The sequence below is a fragment of the Orbicella franksi genome, chromosome 13 (genome assembly GCF_964199315.1).
Source record: "Orbicella franksi chromosome 13, jaOrbFran1.1, whole genome shotgun sequence".
Lineage (NCBI taxonomy): Eukaryota > Metazoa > Cnidaria > Anthozoa > Scleractinia > Merulinidae > Orbicella > Orbicella franksi.
Genome location: NC_138157.1, coordinates 9,695,470 through 9,715,670, shown reverse-complemented (window position 1 = coordinate 9,715,670; position 20,201 = coordinate 9,695,470). Strand labels below are relative to the sequence as shown.

The following is a 20,201-nucleotide window of genomic DNA, read 5'->3' as shown; positions in this document are numbered from 1 at the left end:
GTCCTAGTTTCGGACATCCCAGGAGGGTCTAGAAATACTCAATCCTTTGAATTTATGCCGTAACTATCCTCCACGTAATCCTTCAATGTTACAGCTGAGTCATCTCAGCAGTACTTAATTTATCGAATTGTACCACGTAAGAGATCAAAGGCGTATGCTCAGTTGCTATGACAACATGAATGATGACACAGTGACAAGACAGCAGGCCGGAGAAAACATTTGCCGAATCGAAAAAGACGTTAAGTGGACTAGAGCACTGTGAGTTGAGGTCATACAGGTTCGATTTCTACACAAGAAACTTACTGTGACTCCATTTGTTAAATTCTTTACACTCTAACGACAAAATTTTCCAAGAAATGTCAAGTATTGATGGTCCAATTGTTTTTATTGCAACTTGTTTTCAACAATCCCTCGAAACCAACCCTACGTGGTCTCCCACGGTTTCCAGCGTCAGAGTGAGATCTGGGTAGTAGATTAACCAAGCTTTATTACACATACCATCATTTCGTGTCAGTGGTAATAATATTTGCGTTTCTCAGTAATATTTTTTATACCTTAATTAATTCTCTTTTCATATAGTTGTTAATGTAAACATTAGTAATTTAAAAAAAAACAAGTTGTACTTCTTTTGTCGAGCATTATCAAAACACGGTGGATCAGTTTTGCCGTCAAAGAAAAATTCAAAATGAATTCTATACTTTTCGTCTTTGTAGTATTGTGTAAAATATTTGTATCTGAAACGATTGCTTGGGATGAAAACTCTTTATCTCGTCCCGTAATAACTCGTAGTCATCGCCGGCTTAAAGGCTTCACCTTCAACACATTTCACTCTGTCAGTCTGGTATCTTGTGGCTTGAAGTGTCAAAGAAACCCTCGATGCGTTTCAACAAATTTCCGGAAAAGTTCCAATTTGGACGAGACTGAAGGAGTTTGTGAACTAAACGACAGAGGAGTAGAGTCGCCTATGGAAGGAAAAGAGCTACAATATGATGAAGAAACAGTATATTCTCAATTTTACGATATAAAGGTAAGAGAATCACTTATTTAGTTTGAGAAAAGACAAACAACCCGACTTGAGCTTTTTGTTAAGTTTGAAAGTGGAACTAAACGTAAACTGTATAAAGTTGCTAGATAAGGTTTGGATTTTGGTATGGCTGTACATTTTTGAAAATATTCTTAATCATATGTTGAAGGATTTTCTGATTTTTTTCTGATCAGAATTCAATCACCTTGACCGGTAATTACAATTGTCTTGTAGGATATGTCAAAGTCGGGTTTTAGATTAAAATTAAAGCTAGAGAGAAGGTAAACAGTCAACATATGTGTTATCACAAAAGTCACAAAAGCTGACATTAAATGTACTGACGTATTCAAATAAATAGAAGAATTTTTACTGTCAAAAAGAATATCTGAGAGAGTCTGAATGGGAGGATCTCAGTTTAAAGTTATCAACACCGTCATGTAAATGTTGATTAAATAAATATTAAAATTGAATTGATAAAACTTTGCTTGCATTATGATTACCCACGATATATTATTCATTTATATTTGACTGGAAGTTTGTTTTTATATGGACAAAATACATTACTCTTTTATCCATATCACAAATAGATCACTTGTGTCGACATAAATCCAAAGTGTGTTATAACAGTTCTCAGAGTTGTCGGAATAAATCTGACAACTCTGAGAAACAAGCAACTGGAAAAAACATTTGATAACTTTTTTAACTTTGTTTTGTTTATTATTTAATATAAAAACGCTTCTATACCAAAGGCCATTTCTGAGTTTACCCATTGCCTCTGTGTGAAAACGAGGCTTAGTGCTAAACCGTCCCTATGCTGCCTCCTCCACAGGATTTTCTTTTCTTTTTTTCTTAGCGCAAGGGACGATAGGGAGTCTGGGAGTGAGCAAGAATGCGCGAGCGGGAGCTGATAGCGAGTGCGGAGCGCGAGCGTAGGGAGTGATGGGAAGGACAAAAGAGGGAAATTCCCTGCGCCCCTTCCCACTAGTTAATTATTGTATTTTTCACTATCGTGTGAACGACTGGGAACGAGGCAGACCCCTATGAAAATATGTTTCACCTGCCCTTTCGTTTTCATACAAATAAAGACTCATGCACAAAGACTCGTTTTGAAACGGAGGCAAAAGCAACTCGTGAATGACCCATTAAACACACCTACTTTCTAACACCTCGTCTAGAATGATCATACAATTTTTTGCACACTTTTATTTTTCTACAGCATGACTGTCAGCTGACCGGCTGTTTGAATGCGGGCTCATGGGAGTTCATTGAAGTGTCCAAACTGTTCAAATGCAAGTGTAAGGATGCCTGGAGTGGGAACTATTGCGCAGGTGCGGTGTTTATAATTAAGGGGGGGGGGGTAGATGGGTTTGAAACGGTCTTATATTAAGGTTTTCAAGAATTTTGGGTATGGAAAAGAGACTAGTTTTATGCGAAACAGCACAAAGATCATCGAAATGTAAAACCGAGTTTCCTTGAAACGTTATGAAAAATAGACTGGAGAGACTAGCCAGCCATAAACTCCTATAAACTTTACCCGAATAAAACATTGGCAACACATGTTGGTGAAACATTTCTTACTATACTTCTCCTGCAATCAAAAAATAAATAAGCTTGAAGACTTAGAAATTCTTATCTTTCATAGATGTTAGTCACTGTGTACAAATTCCTTGTCGGAATGGTGGGTCATGCAGAAATCTTGCCGAGGGCCACAAACACAGCTGTACCGCGGTATATGCCGGCAGGCACTGCGAGCAAGGCATGTCAAAAGATATTTCTTGTTTTACTAAGCAATATAACAATTTCGAAATATCAAAATTCCAACATGGCCGACTAAAATGAGGGAAATCATTTCTTCATCCCTAACCTCGATGCTATGTTTTCTTTCTCTACGAGTAACACCTCAGTGATTGTGTTTCTCCTTTCCCCTCTTCATTCAATTATAACCGGGTAAGGCTACAGGTGGGAGAAGTTCAAAGATTTCTTTCTTGAGAAATGCGCAAAAGTTAAGATAATCACCAAAGTTTCTGAAATTAGTAAACATATTTGAGATGAACTTAAGGTGTGACGTATGTTGCCGGTTTACGAAACTCGGCTCTTTCATCATTCAGTGTGTCCAGTACCCCCGGGTATGGAAGACCGCACAATTCTTGACTCGCAGATAAGCGCCTCATCAGTTTTTGCCGGGAATTACGCTGCCCAACAGGCCAGGTTACACTTTAAAGCTGGCGGAGGGAAGACTGGGGGCTGGTCAGCTCAAACGAATGATGACAATCAGTGGCTGCAGGTGGATCTTCAACAAACGACAAGAATAACACGAATAGCGACACAAGGAAGAAACGGATATACTCCTGGACAGTGGGTTACACAATACAAGCTGCAGTATGGCGAAGATGTACACACCTTCAAGTTTTACAGGAATGGAGATCATTCATATACGGTGTGGTTCAATAGTTTTTGGTCAGGTTTCTCTTTTGACGTAGCACCACATTTGTCCATTTTCCTGTTTCTTGACGTTTCGAACACCGCGTTCATCATGTCAGAAATTGGGAAAAAGCAAATGTAAAAGTCTATTGTCAGGTTGAATGTTGATCAGCAAAGCACAAACTAAATATAACCAACCAACAAATCAAGATTCAAAGCACACACGTAATGCTAATTTTTTAATGCTAATTTAATGTAATTCAATTCAATGTAATTTAATTCTAATCGCACAAAATAAAAAAAAGGTGGTGGCTTAAACTAAACATGCATCAAACTCGGAAAAGCGGTTGGAGAACTTCTAACAGACAACGACGGTAACGGCAACGAGAACGTCAGCAAACAAAAAGTTTAATGAGCAGGACAGTGGCTGCGCACGCGCATTATAAATCTTTGTACATTTTGTAGCTGTTCTCTGCAAAACGACGAACGTGAAATGACCAAGTTCTGTGTTTTTGGAGAACGTGAGCTACGACCGCTAATTTTTTCGCATTTTCTTTAGGAATTGATCGCTGGCTTTACATATTTAGTTTAAGGTCATTCCACTGAAATAGAGTCCGCACTGAGATTTTTGTGAAACTTTTGATTGTTTATATTATAGGAACTTAAATTCTGAAATAAAAATAAGGGGTCCCCATGTTCGTTTAGGAGCAACAGCATCTTGTTTATTTCCAATAAATCCTTACAATAGCACCATGATTAAAGTCACGATTGCTCGCCAAATTCACGTTTCCGACGATTGTTTTTTGTTCTACACTGAGAATTGGTCCATATTTATTTTACACAGAGAAATTTATTACTCAATTCAAAACAACAGAAAAAGATGATAGGTCACCATACTCGTTTGCGAGAAAATGACGATTTACCTCTATGGCGAGGTCCAGCTGTAAAGAAAAAGCCGCAATTTTTTAATGCGCGCGCGCTAAGCACGCGTTAAATTATGCGCAGTAGGGATGCGCAATGCAATACTGGGGAATGACCTTAAGCAGGTTTTTAGACCGATTGGTGAACTGAAAAGATCAAGAAAAATATGAAATTCCAAGGTAAATTATAAATTCATTTTTTACTAAGTGTCGTTCTTGGCGTCGACGTCGTCATTGCTTAAACTCCCTAATTTCAGACTTAAACAATCCCGAAAACAGTAGTACAAAACTGAACAGTTGATATCTGCCGCATAGAAAAAATTGATCCGAGATAGAACCTCTGCCGTGCAAAGATCCTGAAAATCTTTAAAATAATCAAGATAATATGAAAGACAGTTTCAATATGTAATGATCGGCTGTTTTTTCTTTCACTCAGAGTTTTCAGGGGAACACAGACATGGATACAGTTGTTTGTCATGACCTTAAGCCGATCATTGAAGCTCGCTACATTCGGGTCCGTCCAACTAAGTGGAACAGTCACGTATCCATGAGAATGGAGCTCTATACTTGCTAGGGTGAGGTTACCTTGGAAAAAAATGTATGGCATGAACATGATTAGGGGTTTTTTAAGACAGCTTAGCACATTTTTGAGTGAGTAAAAGAGCCCAACTGTTAAGTCTTTTGTGAAATATCCCAAATTATTTTTTCTTCCTTTAATTGGCTATTGTTTGCCAAAGTATTTGACCATAACGGTACAAACGATAAATCATAGCCAAAATGAACGCCCGACCGCTTAAGGGAAAACTGGGCGCTAAAGCAGTTCGATCAATTACCAACAGTCGTTGAGGAAGTTAAAAACTGGGTTACGGGAAGAATTTTCAGGAAGTCCTACATAACAAAAAACATGTGAATGCCACTTCCAGCCAGAGTTTTATTTTTCTTTTATATCTCTTTTGTTAAAATCTGTTAAGGTCTTCTGATACTGTTATCGAAGGTTTTAGAAGAATCTAGACAATCTAGTCCCAGAACCACTTTCGGCTAACAATACACGGGCGACTCTGGGAACCAGAGCCACTTGCTAGTTCCCAGTCTTCGTTCGGGATGTATGCCTGCGGATATTTAGCTCCTCACTGTACTCTCTGTGCACACAAAAGAGCGTTTGATTTGCAGTTGAATGAAATAAACTAGACATGTGATGTCGTGGCGCTGAGCGAGAGAAGGAGTGGAACGATCAAGATAACAGACTACTCGCGTCGGGTTTTCTCTTATGGTCCAACGAGTGTATATTAATCCGTGTTTGGCGTTTTATTGCTTGTGAGTGCAGCGCCCATCCCGTCTCAATCCCTTTTAAGCCAAAACTTCTCTCCTCATACTTCCTGCCTAACGTCGGTAGAAAAACAGACTGTCAGCAGTCTATCAAGCTAGCGACACGGTCAGGCTAGATTTTCTGTGCACAGAGACGGTAGTTGATAAAGCTAGCATGATATTAGATCTCAAAAGATTAAAAGTCAAGTTACTGAACTAATTTGATAGCTTTTACTGTCAATGCAAAACAATTCAAAACACTTGACGCTGTCATTTTTTCCTTGTTACAGGTTTTCCGACAGTCACAAGTATACACCACGTAGGACGGACTCTCAATCAAGGGGTGGTGCACAGAGAAATTCAGTGTTTCTTTCCTCTAATAGCTAATCAAAGTCATAATGCGACGGTTATAGCGTTTATTGCCTAGCAATGCAGCAGAGCAAGTATAGCTAAAAGCGGATAGATGTGAAGAAATATAAAATTAAAACGTTTCCGTAAAAAGAATCAAAACTAAGAAAAAAATCAATGAATGATGCTTGCGACTTCCAGAGAAACAAAATTGAGAAGAAATTCTTTAACTCTATTTTTACCATACAAAATGATCTTTGTTTGGCTGATTGAGACACCGAAAAGACAATAAAAAACCAAAATAATGAAGGGGAATGGTTAAGATTGGATACGAAAGAGACAGTTGGCTAACGCCAACCTCGTTCCCAGGCTCTCTCCCTTCTGCCTCCCTTGGTCGTTAGAAGAAAGACCCTGTTTGCGACTGGTCACATGACCGCCTGTGACACAAAATTTTCCATGGGGGTAGAGTCATCGAATAACTTTTGTCGATCTCAACTGAGGCGAAAGAAAGGCGATCGCTGAGGTGGTCATCGCTATATTAAACCACGCACGGGTAAATATACACTTTTGGAATTCTCCAGCCTTATTCTAAGCTTCACACAGGTCAAAAGAAATATATTAACATATATCCAGCGTATTGAAGTATCACTCTGATTTCAATTCCAACCGGTCGAATTACAAAGAAGTAAAACTGTTTCGCTGACGTTTTATGTTGCCTGAATTAACCTCACGGCACACTGCTCGTTATATAAAGCGGTGTTTTATTTACCATTTTGCAAAATATAATTCTTGACTAGGCCAAGGGGCCGTGTTTAAACATCTGTCTAAATATAAACTTACATAAACCTGATACAAATGAAATATAAGTGCAGGCTTATGTCAACAAAACTGTAAATTATTTTACATTGCTGTAAATCAAATGCAAGTCAGAATACTCGGCTAATCGGCCGTGTAACACAAATACTTTTTAACATCCAAAATACCGCACAAAGAAGAAATTAAGGTAGTTACCCTGAAATAAAACTGTCAACAGATTTTTGTTCAAACTTTGTCCACAGAATATTTATCATATGAGAACTTTAATTATAAAATAAAAAAAAGGGGGGGGTTGCCCATGCTCGTTAAGGAGCAGTGAGGCATTGAAAATGTCCCATTTTAGCATTATATGCTTATTACAAGAACGCATTCCAAGTTATTGTAAACTCTTTGTGAGCCCAGACTCATGAAAACACGCCTCAAACTACAGTTGATACTTGTGTCGGACACAAATAAACTTTTTAAGTTTGATTTTGGCAGAAAGCTGAATCCTTGTTAAAATATTGAAACCAAATTGCTTGCCACGGCTATCAAACTGCAAAATAGAAAAGACTATAGTGCAGCTGCTATTTTCCTTATTTATTCAGTTTTCAGCAATAGAAATCAGATCAGTCTTTTCTCACGCTAAGCTAATGATAAGTTGATTAAAATAACTGGAAAAAAATCGGGGTGCCCGAGCTCGTTAGTGAGCTATAGCCATTTTTCAACTGACAGAACTCAATATCAAGGCAAATCCGCCATGTTTTCAATGTGCGCGTGCACGAGCGCGCGTTAGTGACGCCATAAATTATGCGCAGTAAGGATGCGCAACGCAAATGTGAGGAATCACCTTAAATTACCTCCGAATTCAAAGATTCAAGAGACTGATCCACTGGCTTCACTTCGATTTGGTACGTGACGTTTCACATGTTCTAACCGTCGAAAAGTTTGATTCGGCTACCGAATTTCTTTGTGAACGAAAGTCTTCTATATTTTGGAGACGGCAGAAATAATGTAGCATTCTTCATCAGCAAAATTTCACATCAAACCCCGACAAAACGGGTAGTTTTTAGCGACTGTCCGAGGTTTTGAAACCCACAGTTTGTCACGATAACAATTAAAACACTCTGCTACCCCTCCCGCCCAACAGATTTTTTTACCACCCAGATTCTGGGTGGTCAGATGACCAGCCGCAACCAGGGTCTTTCTTCCAAGGACCAAGGGAGGCAGAGGAAAGAGAGCCTGGGAACGAGGTTGGGCGTAGCCTCTGGACACTCTTACCCAGATCTCTGCACCCTAGTCGGAAAATAAAGGTCGCGGTGTTACAGATTTCCAAAACCCGAGAAGAAAATTAAAAATACGAAGCGCAGAGGAGTATTTTGACGAACTTCCAGGTGTTTGGAAACTTGGTGCAACTTTGGCTCGAGTGATTGAAAATTCTTTTTTTCGAAACTGAAACTAAGAAGAAAACTGTACAAAGTACAAGTGCAAAAATCTATGCTAATTAAGATCAGGTATCGAAACACCGCCACTGTTATGACTCCCTTTCCACGGTTTGTTTAAAATCAAAGAATCATTAAAATGAGTATAAGAGAAACATTTCTCGAACTTTCTTTCAGTTTATGACCTCAAATCTAAGCCACCAACCTAAAGGAGTTATGTTTTGGCTTCAAAATAAAACCGGAAATCTCGAAATAATAGTGTTTTTGATAAACAAAAGTTGCATGGTTAAGATTGGTAAGGATAGCAGGGGCAGATGACGAGCGACAAACTTGAAAAGTTTAGGCTAAATATCTCAAGATGTTCCACCACCCATATTACCAGTGGCGGGCAACGTCCCGCATGTTCAGTAATGAATGGATTGAAAACCGCAGTCTTTCACGAAGTTCGCGCTAATTGTTTTTGCGCATCCTTACTGCGCACTCAAATTCACAGGCCACGCATGCATCGAGCGCGCGCGCTAAGTACTAAACTGAAAAATGGTGGGGGAGATAACTATTGTTATAGCTTTGCGTGGATTTAACGATCTTGGACGTTCGGTGACCCCTACTTTTCCTACCAGAAACAGATTTTATTTACAATTATCCCCACATTGTCCAAAAGTGACCAAAAAAGTCAATGCAGGAAGTTAAAAAAACTTAAAGATTTCTGTCCACGGGACATCAAATCCTGCCATCTTGCGGCTACAAGGCGCTTGAAACTATGGTCGCTAAACGCGAACTTGTCCTTTAAGGACTCTCGCCAGTTGACTAAATTCACTTAAGAGGTCCACTTAAACAATATTTGGCAGAGAACATTTCATTTCAAAGATCTAATTGCATTATTTTTGGGCTTACATACACTGGCCTTATTCGCTAACGAAGCCCGATTTTTTCAGATATAGGGTGTTCTTCCGGGCATGTTCTCTCCAAAATGAAGTCGGTGACCCCCCATTTTTTTTTTACATTTCTTACATAATCAACTCATCATCTTACAGTGGTAAAAGTTTCAGAAAAAAATCAATGTTGGAACATTTTTGCGCGAACGTCCTTAAATCCAAAGATTAATACTATGTACACCGACTCTATATCGACACTGAGAATGAGCGAAGTTTTAGTAGGTTGAAATCCAAAACTTGATAAAGATGGTTTTGCGGAGCACCAAAATGCCTTCTACTTGTCTGAAGCAGGGCCAGCGGCGTTTATCAAGTTCGAAAACGACTTCATGTTTTCTTTGTTTAAGACGATCCTCGCAACAGCGGGCGCCAAGGAAGAAAGATCAAGAAAGAAGGCTGGCTGGGGAAATCTCTCTAGTTTGTCCAGGTGTCGTCAACAAAATAACAATAATCTTTACTTTTTCCTTGAACTTGTATGTTGTAAGAAGGATAAAAAAACATAAAATATAAACAGCTTCACTCTGCAAAGCGAAGGAAATTATTATTACCTCTTGAATTTTTTGGCTCTCTCTTTATGAGTTTCCTAAAATTTTATAACTTTTTTTCAAAGGTATTATACGATCTCTTTGGGATAAATGTAATATATCTCACTATAAATTGTCTGTAAAATTTGCTCTTGAATGTTTGAAAAACCCGTGAAAGTCGATATTAGTTTTCAATTTCTTTTTTCAGTTTTCAGCGCTAAGGCCCGGCATGAAAAGATATATCATGGTCGCATTATTTACTAAAACTGAATAAGAACTTTATAGCTAATAAAATATTTACTTTGTTCAGTATTTCTGTACTGAAAGAAATGGAATATAAAATTCATAGTTTGCCTTAAGTTTAATTTGATTTCTCTTGTTATCATAACACTCGAATCAACAAATTTTTAGAAACGGATTTCACTAAAAAAGTTAACGTTAAAAAGCAACAACGTTTCGACTGCTCGACGGTCATTTTCAAGTTGAAAAGTGTAATTTTTGCACAATACAAGAAAATTGCTCATGCCTCAATTTTCTTGTGTTTTTTCTATGTAAATATTTTGGAGTTTTAGTCAGTGTCTCATTAGCATTCTTATAATCGATTGTATATATTTGGGCGCGTGCAAAAATTTTACTTTTCAACTTGAAAATGACCGTCGAGTGGTCGAAACGTCTTTGCTTTTTAACGTTAACGTATCTTAACACTAGTGTCAAACTCTAACTTAACTCTAATAATAAAAAAAATTGGGCCCTCAGGGGCACAGTATCCAAAACCAAGTTTCAGTCTTGCATTCATTATTAACTCATGTGCAGTTAAAGATGCTCGTACACAGCCAATGTACAAACTCATAATGAATTCTATTCCTTTCCTCGTTGTGGTATTTTTGTGTAAAATCTTTGTATCTCAAACAATTGTTTGGGATGAAAATTCTCTGTCTCGTCCAGTAATAACTCGTAATCACCGCAGGCTTAAAGGCTTCACCTTCAACACATTTCCCTCTGCCAGTCTGGTATCTTGTGGCTTGAAGTGTCAAAGAAACCCTCGATGCGTTTCAACAAATTTCCGCAGAGTTTCAAGTTTGAACGAAACCGAAGGAGTTTGTGAGTTGAACAAAATGAGCGCACTGCAGCTGTCGATCCAGCTTATAGGAGGAAAAGAACCAGAGTACGACGAAGAAGCAGTGTACACTCAATTTTATGACAGAAAGGTAAGAAGAATGCTTTGTGTTCAGAAAAGGAAAAAAAAAAAAAAAACAGACGTACGCGGATATTCTCGATGTATCAAAGCAGGCGGGTTCACATGCAGGTTTTGACAATGTGAAGACACTGCCAAATACTCTCAACTACTTAAAAATGGTTTATTCTGCGTCTGGAAAAGATTTGTACTACTTTTTACATCAGTCGATTCTTTCAATTCAATTTATACGACTACCAATACGCTATAAACATTTTCTAGGTCAGTTAGTTCGTTGTTGCCCTAAAGGAGCCTCGAGTAGAGGAACGTTTTGTTCAATTTTCTTTTTGTTTGCCTGCAGTACCACTGTCAGTTGACCGGCTGTTTGAATGCAGCGCATGCAAGTTCATTAAAGAGTCCAGTGTCTTCAATCGCAAATGCAAGGAAGGCTGTGGAGGTATAAATACTGTGGAGGTAATTTGTCAATTATCTTTACACAACTTGAGGAGAACTAATTTGATACGAAGAGAGTGGTACGAATTTATTTCTCCGTTTGCTCCGTTTTCACCTAGAAGTTAGTCCGAAATACTCGGCTGCGCGTCGTATTTTCAATTGTCTTCTCAGCGTTTGCAAATCTGGTAAAACACGGTCTCTCGTGTTTGATATATTACGTATTAACATTGGCAGGGCTTCAAACGCTGCTTATAAAGCAGTTTTTAACAAGAGCGAGGTTTATCTTACGAGTACACGCTTTTGTATCAACTCAGCTAACAAAGTTCTGTGGAGATGCAAAATAAAAGGGGCAACATTTATGTTTAAGTCACACTTGTTTTCTTCTTGTATGTTTATATTAGCCTGTGTACAGCCGCCCCTTCCCCTCAAATAAATCGGGGAGAGAGACACTCTCCCCGATATTTTTGAGGGGATTGGACGGCTGTACACAGGCTAATTTATATCTATGTACCATGCACATGTAACTCTTAATTACGCCACATGAAGATGTTCATGAATAAACTTCAGGTGCCGGATAGTAGAAAATATTGTACAAAGCATGAAATCAGTTTCCCATAGATGCATACAATGTTAGTATGGGTAATCAAATGGTGACAAGTGAAATTACGAAATAATCAGGCGTGTTTTTGCAAAATGCTGAAGAACTTTCCCAACCTTTAGCCAGGGAAATTATCAGAATTTTGACAAAACGCAAGTGAAATTATTTCTTAATTTTACGAGTATACCATTTGATTACCTTTTTATGCCATGGGTGACAAATAACGCTGACAACCATGGGTTTTTGACTTGCTTATTGCATCGAGAAATTAATTTCGTGCCAAACGTTGCCATGACAGTCATGACAATTTTGTAATTTCGCACGTGAAATTATAAATTATCGCTGAAATTTTGCACCACAATTAAGGAGTAATTTGTCACCCATAATATTTTAGCCTATTTTGTTGTTTAACCGCGCTAATAGACCTTTTTTGACTGGGCGGTTTATTGCCCCATTTCAGACCATGTGATGATACTCTTGAGAATTCTTCCTTTCAAATTTTCAAATAGTCGTGTGCATATGAATAAATGATTTTTGGATGGACAAAAGAACAATTCTCTAGAGAATGTCACGTGGTCTGTAATGGGAAAACAAACCGCCCAAGCGAAAAAGGTCTATTAACAATTACACTCGTAGCCCGCAAGCGCTACGGGTCAATAGCCCATGAGGCGAAGCCGAATGGGCTATTGACCCGTGACCCTTGAGGGCGAAGGGTCTAATTGTTTTAGTATCACCCAACTAGTCGGACTACATTAGTCCATTAGTTGAGTGACACTAGTGATAATTATCCAATTAGGTTGTTGATGGTGTAGCTAAAGTAGTTAGCTTAGAAGCGAACCATCGAATTATCCTGAGGAGAAATATGATACTCAGCTAAGGAAAAAGAATATTTAATACGGAAGGAAATTTAAAAAAAATATTCGCAAGTAATTCCTAACGATAAATTCGCAGTTAAGTTTGTGGTGTTTTCATCTCTGTTTGTAATAAATGAAACAAGGATTGGAGATTCAGAATCACCGCTTTACATGTTGTTAGCACTTTACTTTGCGGGTAACCCACCTTCAACTATTGTATCTGTAGTATCCAACGGTTTTTCTCTAGATGATTTCAGTCTCAGGGCAGGGGCCTGGCGCGCATTTTTCATGGAGTACGCACCGAAGAAGATTAAATAGAACACCGACGGCGTGCTGGAATTATTTTATTTTTAGAGGCTCGGAAACGGTTTATTAATGTTGTTTGTATATCCGTTTAAGGTGGTATGGTACCCTCAAATGGACCAAAACGTTTGTTTAAATATGGTGAAGAAAGATCAATTGTGTGCTATTGCACTCAAGAAGAGAAATTAAATTTCTAGAGTTTTACTCAAAATGGTAGCTATGGAAATCAGCCACAGCCTTTTGAAGTAGTGTTTTATAGTATTGACGCCAACACTTCCTGCTCTTTTACAAAACAAGAATTGACTTTCAAATAAGCATATCATGTAAGTTTCTGTTTTGTTCTGTGCAATGAACCTAAGTTTTGACAGTTAACTCTTATTGTCAGTGCTTTTTACAGCTTTATTTGGAAATAACCTTATTTTTTACCACACCCAGTGGACAAATCATCTCATGTCACGTGACAGATGTTAAAATGTTACGATTTTTTTGGTTCATATCATCGCGACACTATTGGTCTTTGATCAGCCCAAGTTTTGGGAATTCTAGTTAAAAACCTTGCAAAGTAGAAATGTTGGCGCGAAGTCAGTCGGTGCAAAAGTAAACTTTTGAGAAAAATGCACTTTAAGTTTCTTACACGAAGTATTAAGCATTTAACGAGCCACAAATAGCGGGGAAGGGGGGTGCAGATTGGATCTCGGGGGAGGGGGTGCAATGGTTGTTCTATTTTGTAAAAAGTTACCGCAGTTGTGGGAAATATTCCTTTTCATATGGGAAATGAATGAGCCTGTGATGGCAATTAGAGGCAAAGCTTTTCACAAATAATTATGCCAATCGAGTTGTGCATGTCTTAAAAGTTTTTTCTAAATAGTTTCGTTCATATAAGTTAAAAATAATCTATATTTTTGGTCACGTTCTTATAGTAAACAGTCGTTGCTATGGCCGTTGCTACGTGAAAAAACTTATACCACTGTGCACTTTCCTTAAATTTCACACTCATCTGGAAGGAAATTCGGCAAGATCGTTTCAAAATGTTTTTTTACAATTCCTCAAGGGTCTTAAGTCTTGTATATCCAAGAAATTGAATTTTTCATGAACATCGCCATATTTTAGGGTACCATACCCCCTTGATAGCCACACATGTCCGCATTGCGGACCTATTATTTTATGAAGAGAATAATTCCATATTACGCAAAGGTTAGCTCGCGCCAACCATCATTCACTGGGAAATTCACGGGTTTGCTCATAGAGCACAACGACCAGGTCAAACAGCGGCGGGCTTCGTCCAAAAAACAAGACTGATTGGGAAATTCCCTCTAGTCAGTTCTTAGCTATCACTCAGCAAAATTAACAATAACTGATGTCAAACCGATAAAGGGGGTTGGGCAATTTTCCGAGGCATGAAATTATTTCTCACCTTTAGATTGTGCATGATTTTTTTTGTGGCCAATAGCTTGAGGAAGAATTTTATTTTTTAAGTCAAACACAGGGCCTGGATGCTCGATTTTTCCCCATGGCTCCCCTTGCCCTCCCCTTCAGCCGTTTTTACTGGGCAGGAATTGTTTTTTTTTTTGGAAATTGCATAACCCCCCTCTCAGAAAAATACCATTCTGTCCATAACCCTCACAAATTGCTTTTTGTTTAATTATCATGTTGAAATAACGTTTCCCTTCCAAAACATTTGTTTTCACGCATAACCATTCCCGCTGGGTATAAATTCAAGGTAACAACAGTATCCAAAACAAGTTTTTTTTTATATGCATTATTAATACACATACAGTAAAACAGGATCGAGCACAGTGAATGTGTTTCGAAATGGCCTCCATTTAGTTCCGTTTACTGGTTTTAGTAGTTATGCGTGAAATCCTATTATCTCAAGCAACTGCTTTTGAAGAGAATTCTCTGTCTCATTCTGTAATAACTCGTAATCATCGCCGGCTTAAAACTTCACCTTCAACACATTTCACTCTGCCAGCCTGGTATCTCGTGGCTTGAAATGTCAAAGAAACCCTCGATGCGTTTCAACAAATTTCCGCAAATTTTCATAATTGGACGAAAGCAAAAGTGTTTGTAAGTTGAACGACAAGGGAGCATTGAAATTGTCGCCTATCGAAGAAAAGTTTAGACCCTGAGGAAAACAATCGGCATCAAGAACCAATTCAGCCATATAATAAATACAAGTTCAAGAATTTGTTTATGCATGCACACTCGAGTTGTCGAGTACACGCCGGAAGTTTGGAGCGCATGAATGAAGCAGTAAGAAATGTTCGAGGCGATAGCCAAGAACAACTCTAGCTTCTTGAGAACTCTCCAAACATCTATGGTGCACCATAAGTCGAACGTGCACATCTGAAAGTATGAAACAACAGTTTTATAACATTGAAGGTGGAAAATACCTTATTACATGAAATTTTCGCGACGCGTTAATTTCGCGAATTTCGCGATTAAAAAAAAAAGTCGCGAAATTAAAGTGACGCGAACGGTAAGTGTCGCAAACATAACATAACGCGAAAATGACTTAACTTATGTGACTGCTGACATATAGTCCCCCGCCCCGTTGTGTTTTTGTTAATTTGACGTTATTGTACCTTTGATAAAGTCGGTTTACTAAATTGAAGGACATGTTAAAGTAACATTGCCAAGGAAATAAATTGTGTTACCCAAAAACGCGAAGTTAAAGTGATTCAAAACTGACACAAATTTTTCGCAAATCGCGGAATTTAAGTGTTGTGAGATATGCGCACCTCAAATATCGCGAAATAAACGTGTCGCGAAAATTTCACGTAATAAGGTACATCAAAACCTTCGCCAAATATGAAAGGAATACAATATCAGAAGTGATTCTTTGTGTGAAGGAATATATATCAAGCAAGAAATGCTAGGTTTAGTTCAATTTCACTGTACGAAGTTTGTATCCATTTTCGTGACAAAATATTTCTAAACTCGGGCCACCCGTGAGGAAAAAAAAATTGCGAAAAAAAAAAGCGATTTGTTCACGCTATCAGCATGCACTACTGGGTTAATCCACGCTTACGTGCACTGAAATTGACTGTGCGGATATGTCAGCTATGTTATAATAACAATGTTTGGGACATAGGGAAGTTTTTTAAAGAAGCGCGCGTTCGAGAATGATATATAGTTCTTCTTTTTCATTTCTCATTTTTTCCAGGCATTTGACCGCATTGTATGACCGTATTGCCTGAGGTAGGTCAATTAAACAACAGTTTTGGCCTGCATGGAGATGGGAATTTGACCAACCGAATATTCAAAATGTCTAATGCTTGGGGAATGACAGGGGGGATGTTGAATTTTCGTATTGACTGATACACAACAATAACATCCAAAAGCAATGAAATTTTTCAAGTCTTCCATGTATTATTAATACACGTAAAGTAAGCACGCTCGGGTAAAATAAATGTTTACATGAATTGAAAATGGATTCCACTTCTATACTCGTTGTGGTGTTTGTGTTTGAAATCCTATCATCTCAAACAATTGCTTGGGATGAAAACTCTCTGTCTCGTCCCGTAATAACTCGTAATCATCGCCGGCTTAAAGGCTTCACCTTCAACACATTTCACCTTGCCAGTCTGGTATTTTGTGGCTTGAAGTGTCAAAGAAACCCTCGATGCGTTTCAACAAATTTCCGCAGAGTTTCAAGTTTGGACGAAACTGAAGGAGTTTGTGAGTTGAACGACAAGGGAGCAGTGTTGCCTATCGAAGGAAATGAGCTAGAGTTTGATGAAGAAGCAGTTTATATTCAATTTGAGGACAAAGAAGTAAGAAAATTCTGTTATGTTTACCAAAAAAATGAAAACAACGCTGTTTCAACATATTTTATAAATGCGTGTACTCGAAGCATAAAAGAACAGGAATTCACCCGTCACATACTGAGTAACGTTTCTGTTGCATTTTCCTTGCATTTCTCTGCAGCACGAATGTCAGCTGAGCGGCTGCTTGAATGGTCGTCGCTCATGTTCGTTCATTGAAGAGATGAAAGTCTTCTATTGTAAATGCAAAGGAGGTAAATTGTCAATATCTTTATAATAATTGTATAATAATTGTCAAATATTTTTTACTGTGGTATATTGGGGAACGCCTTCACTGATACACCCAGGCATACTAAATTACAAAGCAGAAATTGTCCCATTTAACTGTTTACTGTTTACAGACGTCAAGTTTTTTTTTACTTCATTTGCACAATGGATCGTGCAAGATCCTTGAACACGGTCCAGGGTGTTACTGGGTATTCCGGACCTTCCGGCAGCCAATGATATCCAAGCACATAAAATTACGTGACATTATTATTAAAAACTGGATTATTGGATAATGCAATTCGAGAGTTTTCATTGGTTTAGCCTTCATGTTAAGCTTGCGCGTGATTTCTTTAGGTGTTTTTATTTTATATTTGGGAGGTGTTTTTAATAAAACAATTATTCCACTCGCGTTTGTTGGATTTCAGATGATTATAGCCAACTCATATCCAACGCGTGCTCGTGGAATAACTGTTAATTATCTTAGTTAGCAGAGTGACTTTCTGATAGCAGACTAAATATTCTAGGCCAAGAGACGATGAGGAGTAAGAGAATGAATTTCTCATTTAGGCCTCATTCTCTGAGTAATCTCTCCCATGTAATGGAAAATTTTATGTACTCCTTCTTTTTCAAAGGAGTCACCTTAAGGCAAAGGCAACAGAAAAAATCAGAATATCGAGACATTAAGGTTGCTTGCCATTTGTCAGAATGAACTGGTTGGGATGACATGTTGAATAATGGTAAGGGTTTTTCCAAAATCAGCAAACCGACCAAATGAGATGGCACTTACCATTTGCAATTCGATTTCTCGTAATTGTTTTCGGCTGACCAGAGACTGGAAACTGGAAAATTTAAGAAATGGTAAGGAAATTTCCGCCGTTCCGTTCCGTGCGGAAAAAGAGGACTACCTTTGGAGGTAGTCTACAACTTCCGAACGGATTTTCCGGAAAATTACTGTTCCATTTGACTTTCAACCGAAAGTTCCGGACTTTTGGCTAAATGGTAAGCACCCTAAACCTTCTTTTGTTGAGCATTATTCAGGACAACCATCCCGTTGATTTTTACTCAGTGAGTCCAGTACCCCTGGGTATGGAAAGCGGTGCAATTCTTGACTCGCAGATAAGCGCCTCATCAGTGTTCTCGATCACTCATGCCGCCCAGCAGGCCAGGTTACATTTCAAGGCGGCTGGATCGACAACTGGCAGCTGGTCAGCTGGTCTGAGTGACATGAACCCTTGGTTGCAAGTGGATCTTCTGCACACGACTGAGGTAACACGCATAGCGACGCAGGGGAGAAACAAAGTTCAACAGTGGGTTACAAAATACAAGCTACAGTACGGTGAGGATGGACATACCTTCAAGTTTTACAAGCAAATTGGAGATCATTCGGACACGGTATAAATACAATTTACTCTATTTTTACTATGACCCTAGTAAAAGAGGGAGGGGTGGGGTTAAAGTTTCCGGTGAGCGTTGCCTTTAACGCACTTGAGTATTTTCAAGTATCCCTGAAGGTAACAAAACACGGATCAGTATGTGATTTTGAAACCAAGCTATGCATTGATCAAGCTTTAATAGAGACGGCAAGTAGGAGTAAAACAAGACAACAATTGGCGGAGGAGACGGGTGAATAGAGAGGCTCCGACAGGGACTGAACACAAACAAAAACAGCATGCTCAGATAACAGAGACAGTTTTTAAATGATATTGCTTGTGGAAATTTATTTTAAGTTTGTATCTAAAGATTTTCAATTTTCCCCAGATTTTCCAGGGAAACACAGACATGGATACAGTTGTTTATCATGACCTGTACCCGATTATTGAAGCTCGCTACATTCGCGTCCTTCCGACGGACTGGTTTAGATACATATCAATGAGAACAGAGCTTTATACTTGTCAGGGTAAGTTGAAACTGAGGTTTTCTTTCTTTGTAAACATGTTCTAGACCTAGCTCAAGAGACCACAGTTTGATTACGAAAGCTATGATGCAGCGAATGTTTTGTTTTGCAGGTTAAAGCTTCAAGTTTCACCTCTCAAGTCGAAAAAACACAGATAAATTAAGATTACCAACTATTAAGGACAAGCACAACTGATTTATCTTCTTAACATCAAAGCGTGGCATTGAAAGAAACAGTAAACACTAAGTTCCTCTTGAGGACAAGATCAATTGTAACGTTTTTTAGCAGACGCAAAAGCTGTATTAAGTATCTGTGTATATACCTTGATGAGCATCTACAGTGGGAACCCCAAATTCAACATGTAAATAATATATTAGCAAAGAATGTATGTATAATTAATAAGCTAAGATACTGTCTTGATTTTCATATGCTCAAACAGTTATATTATACTCTTATTTATCCATACTTAAACTATGGTCTTGCCAGCTTGGATGCTGCTTACAAAACTAGATATAATAAAATCTGCACTAAGCGGAATAAATGTATACGAAGCATATTCTTTGCTCATGGCCGAGAAAATGTCAACCCCTATTATAATCTTCTTGGAATCTTGAAATTTGATAATATTTACAGACTGTAAGTGCCACCTTTTAGATATAAACTTAAGAATGATAAAAGTAACACCCCAGCTGTACTACTGAATATTCTCACACCTGCACTATGATCAGAGATTCACTCATGTAATACCAGGTATGCTACAAATCAAAACTTCTTTAAGCCATCAGTACGCACTAACTATGGTATATCTACATTTAAATTCTCCGCAATAAAAATCTAGGAATCTGTCCCACCAGAACTTAAACGTTTTCCATACATGCTCTTCAAAAACCGGTATAAAAGATTCTTACCGACCGCTCAAAACGGACCATAGTTTAACTGTTAGCTCTATAAGATAATGCTGTACAATATGCAGCACATCGTTTTCCTTTTATTCAAGCTTGCATTTATGTATGTCTTTCTTCTCTCATCATAATAATATCGTCTTTAATGTAAATATTAATTTAAATTATACTTAACACGCGGCCAACGCCAACTTATATCTGCATGACAATGACCAACTCGAAAACTCATTGGCTACTTTGGTCACTGTACACAACGTTAACTAAATATTGTTTCTTCT

The 20,201-nt window shown here is 38.2% G+C and overlaps 3 protein-coding genes across 4 annotated transcripts; all 3 read left to right on the top strand.

Moving 5' to 3' along the window:
- Positions 1-1,694: 1,694 nt before the first annotated feature.
- On the top strand, positions 1,695-9,743 carry LOC145464865 (inactive carboxypeptidase-like protein X2). The gene is made up of 3 exons (XM_081448669.1): positions 1,695-3,461; positions 4,802-4,940; positions 5,961-9,743. Exons 1-2 carry the CDS (start codon positions 3,093-3,095, stop codon positions 4,937-4,939), a joined length of 507 nt encoding a protein of 168 aa, XP_081304795.1. The 5' UTR covers positions 1,695-3,092; the 3' UTR covers position 4,940; positions 5,961-9,743.
- A 6,097-nt stretch (positions 9,744-15,840) lies between these two features.
- Positions 15,841-17,079, top strand: LOC145464864 (uncharacterized). The gene has a single exon (XM_081448668.1). The coding sequence runs from the start codon at positions 16,525-16,527 to the stop codon at positions 17,077-17,079; it is 555 nt and encodes a 184-aa protein (XP_081304794.1). The 5' UTR covers positions 15,841-16,524.
- On the top strand, positions 17,066-19,174 carry LOC145464862 (EGF-like repeat and discoidin I-like domain-containing protein 3). Of its 2 annotated transcripts, XM_081448666.1 has the most exons (3): positions 17,066-17,114; positions 18,194-18,519; positions 18,886-19,174. In XM_081448666.1, exons 1-3 carry the CDS (start codon positions 17,084-17,086, stop codon positions 19,066-19,068), a joined length of 540 nt encoding a protein of 179 aa, XP_081304792.1. In that variant the 5' UTR covers positions 17,066-17,083; the 3' UTR covers positions 19,069-19,174. The 2 variants fall into 2 exon arrangements, with proteins under 2 accessions (XP_081304792.1, XP_081304791.1); XM_081448665.1 differs by lacking the exon at positions 17,066-17,114 and having other exon boundaries at positions 18,121-18,519.
- The last annotated feature ends 1,027 nt before the right edge of the window (positions 19,175-20,201 follow it).

What these genes read in the sequence shown, in the direction of transcription:
- LOC145464865 (XM_081448669.1), top strand. Translation starts at nt 3,093, where the DNA reads ATGTTGCCGGTTTACGAAACTCGGCTCTTTCATCATTCAGTGTGTCCA. An exon ending in ATGGAGATCATTCATATACG is followed by an intron (nt 3,462 to 4,801) that starts GTGTGGTTCAAT and finishes TCTTTCACTCAG; the next exon opens with AGTTTTCAGGGGAACACAGA.
- LOC145464862 (XM_081448665.1), top strand. Translation starts at nt 18,124, where the DNA reads ATGGTAAGCACCCTAAACCTTCTTTTGTTGAGCATTATTCAGGACAAC. An exon ending in TTGGAGATCATTCGGACACG is followed by an intron (nt 18,520 to 18,885) that starts GTATAAATACAA and finishes AATTTTCCCCAG; the next exon opens with ATTTTCCAGGGAAACACAGA.
- LOC145464864 (XM_081448668.1), top strand. Translation starts at nt 16,525, where the DNA reads ATGGATTCCACTTCTATACTCGTTGTGGTGTTTGTGTTTGAAATCCTA.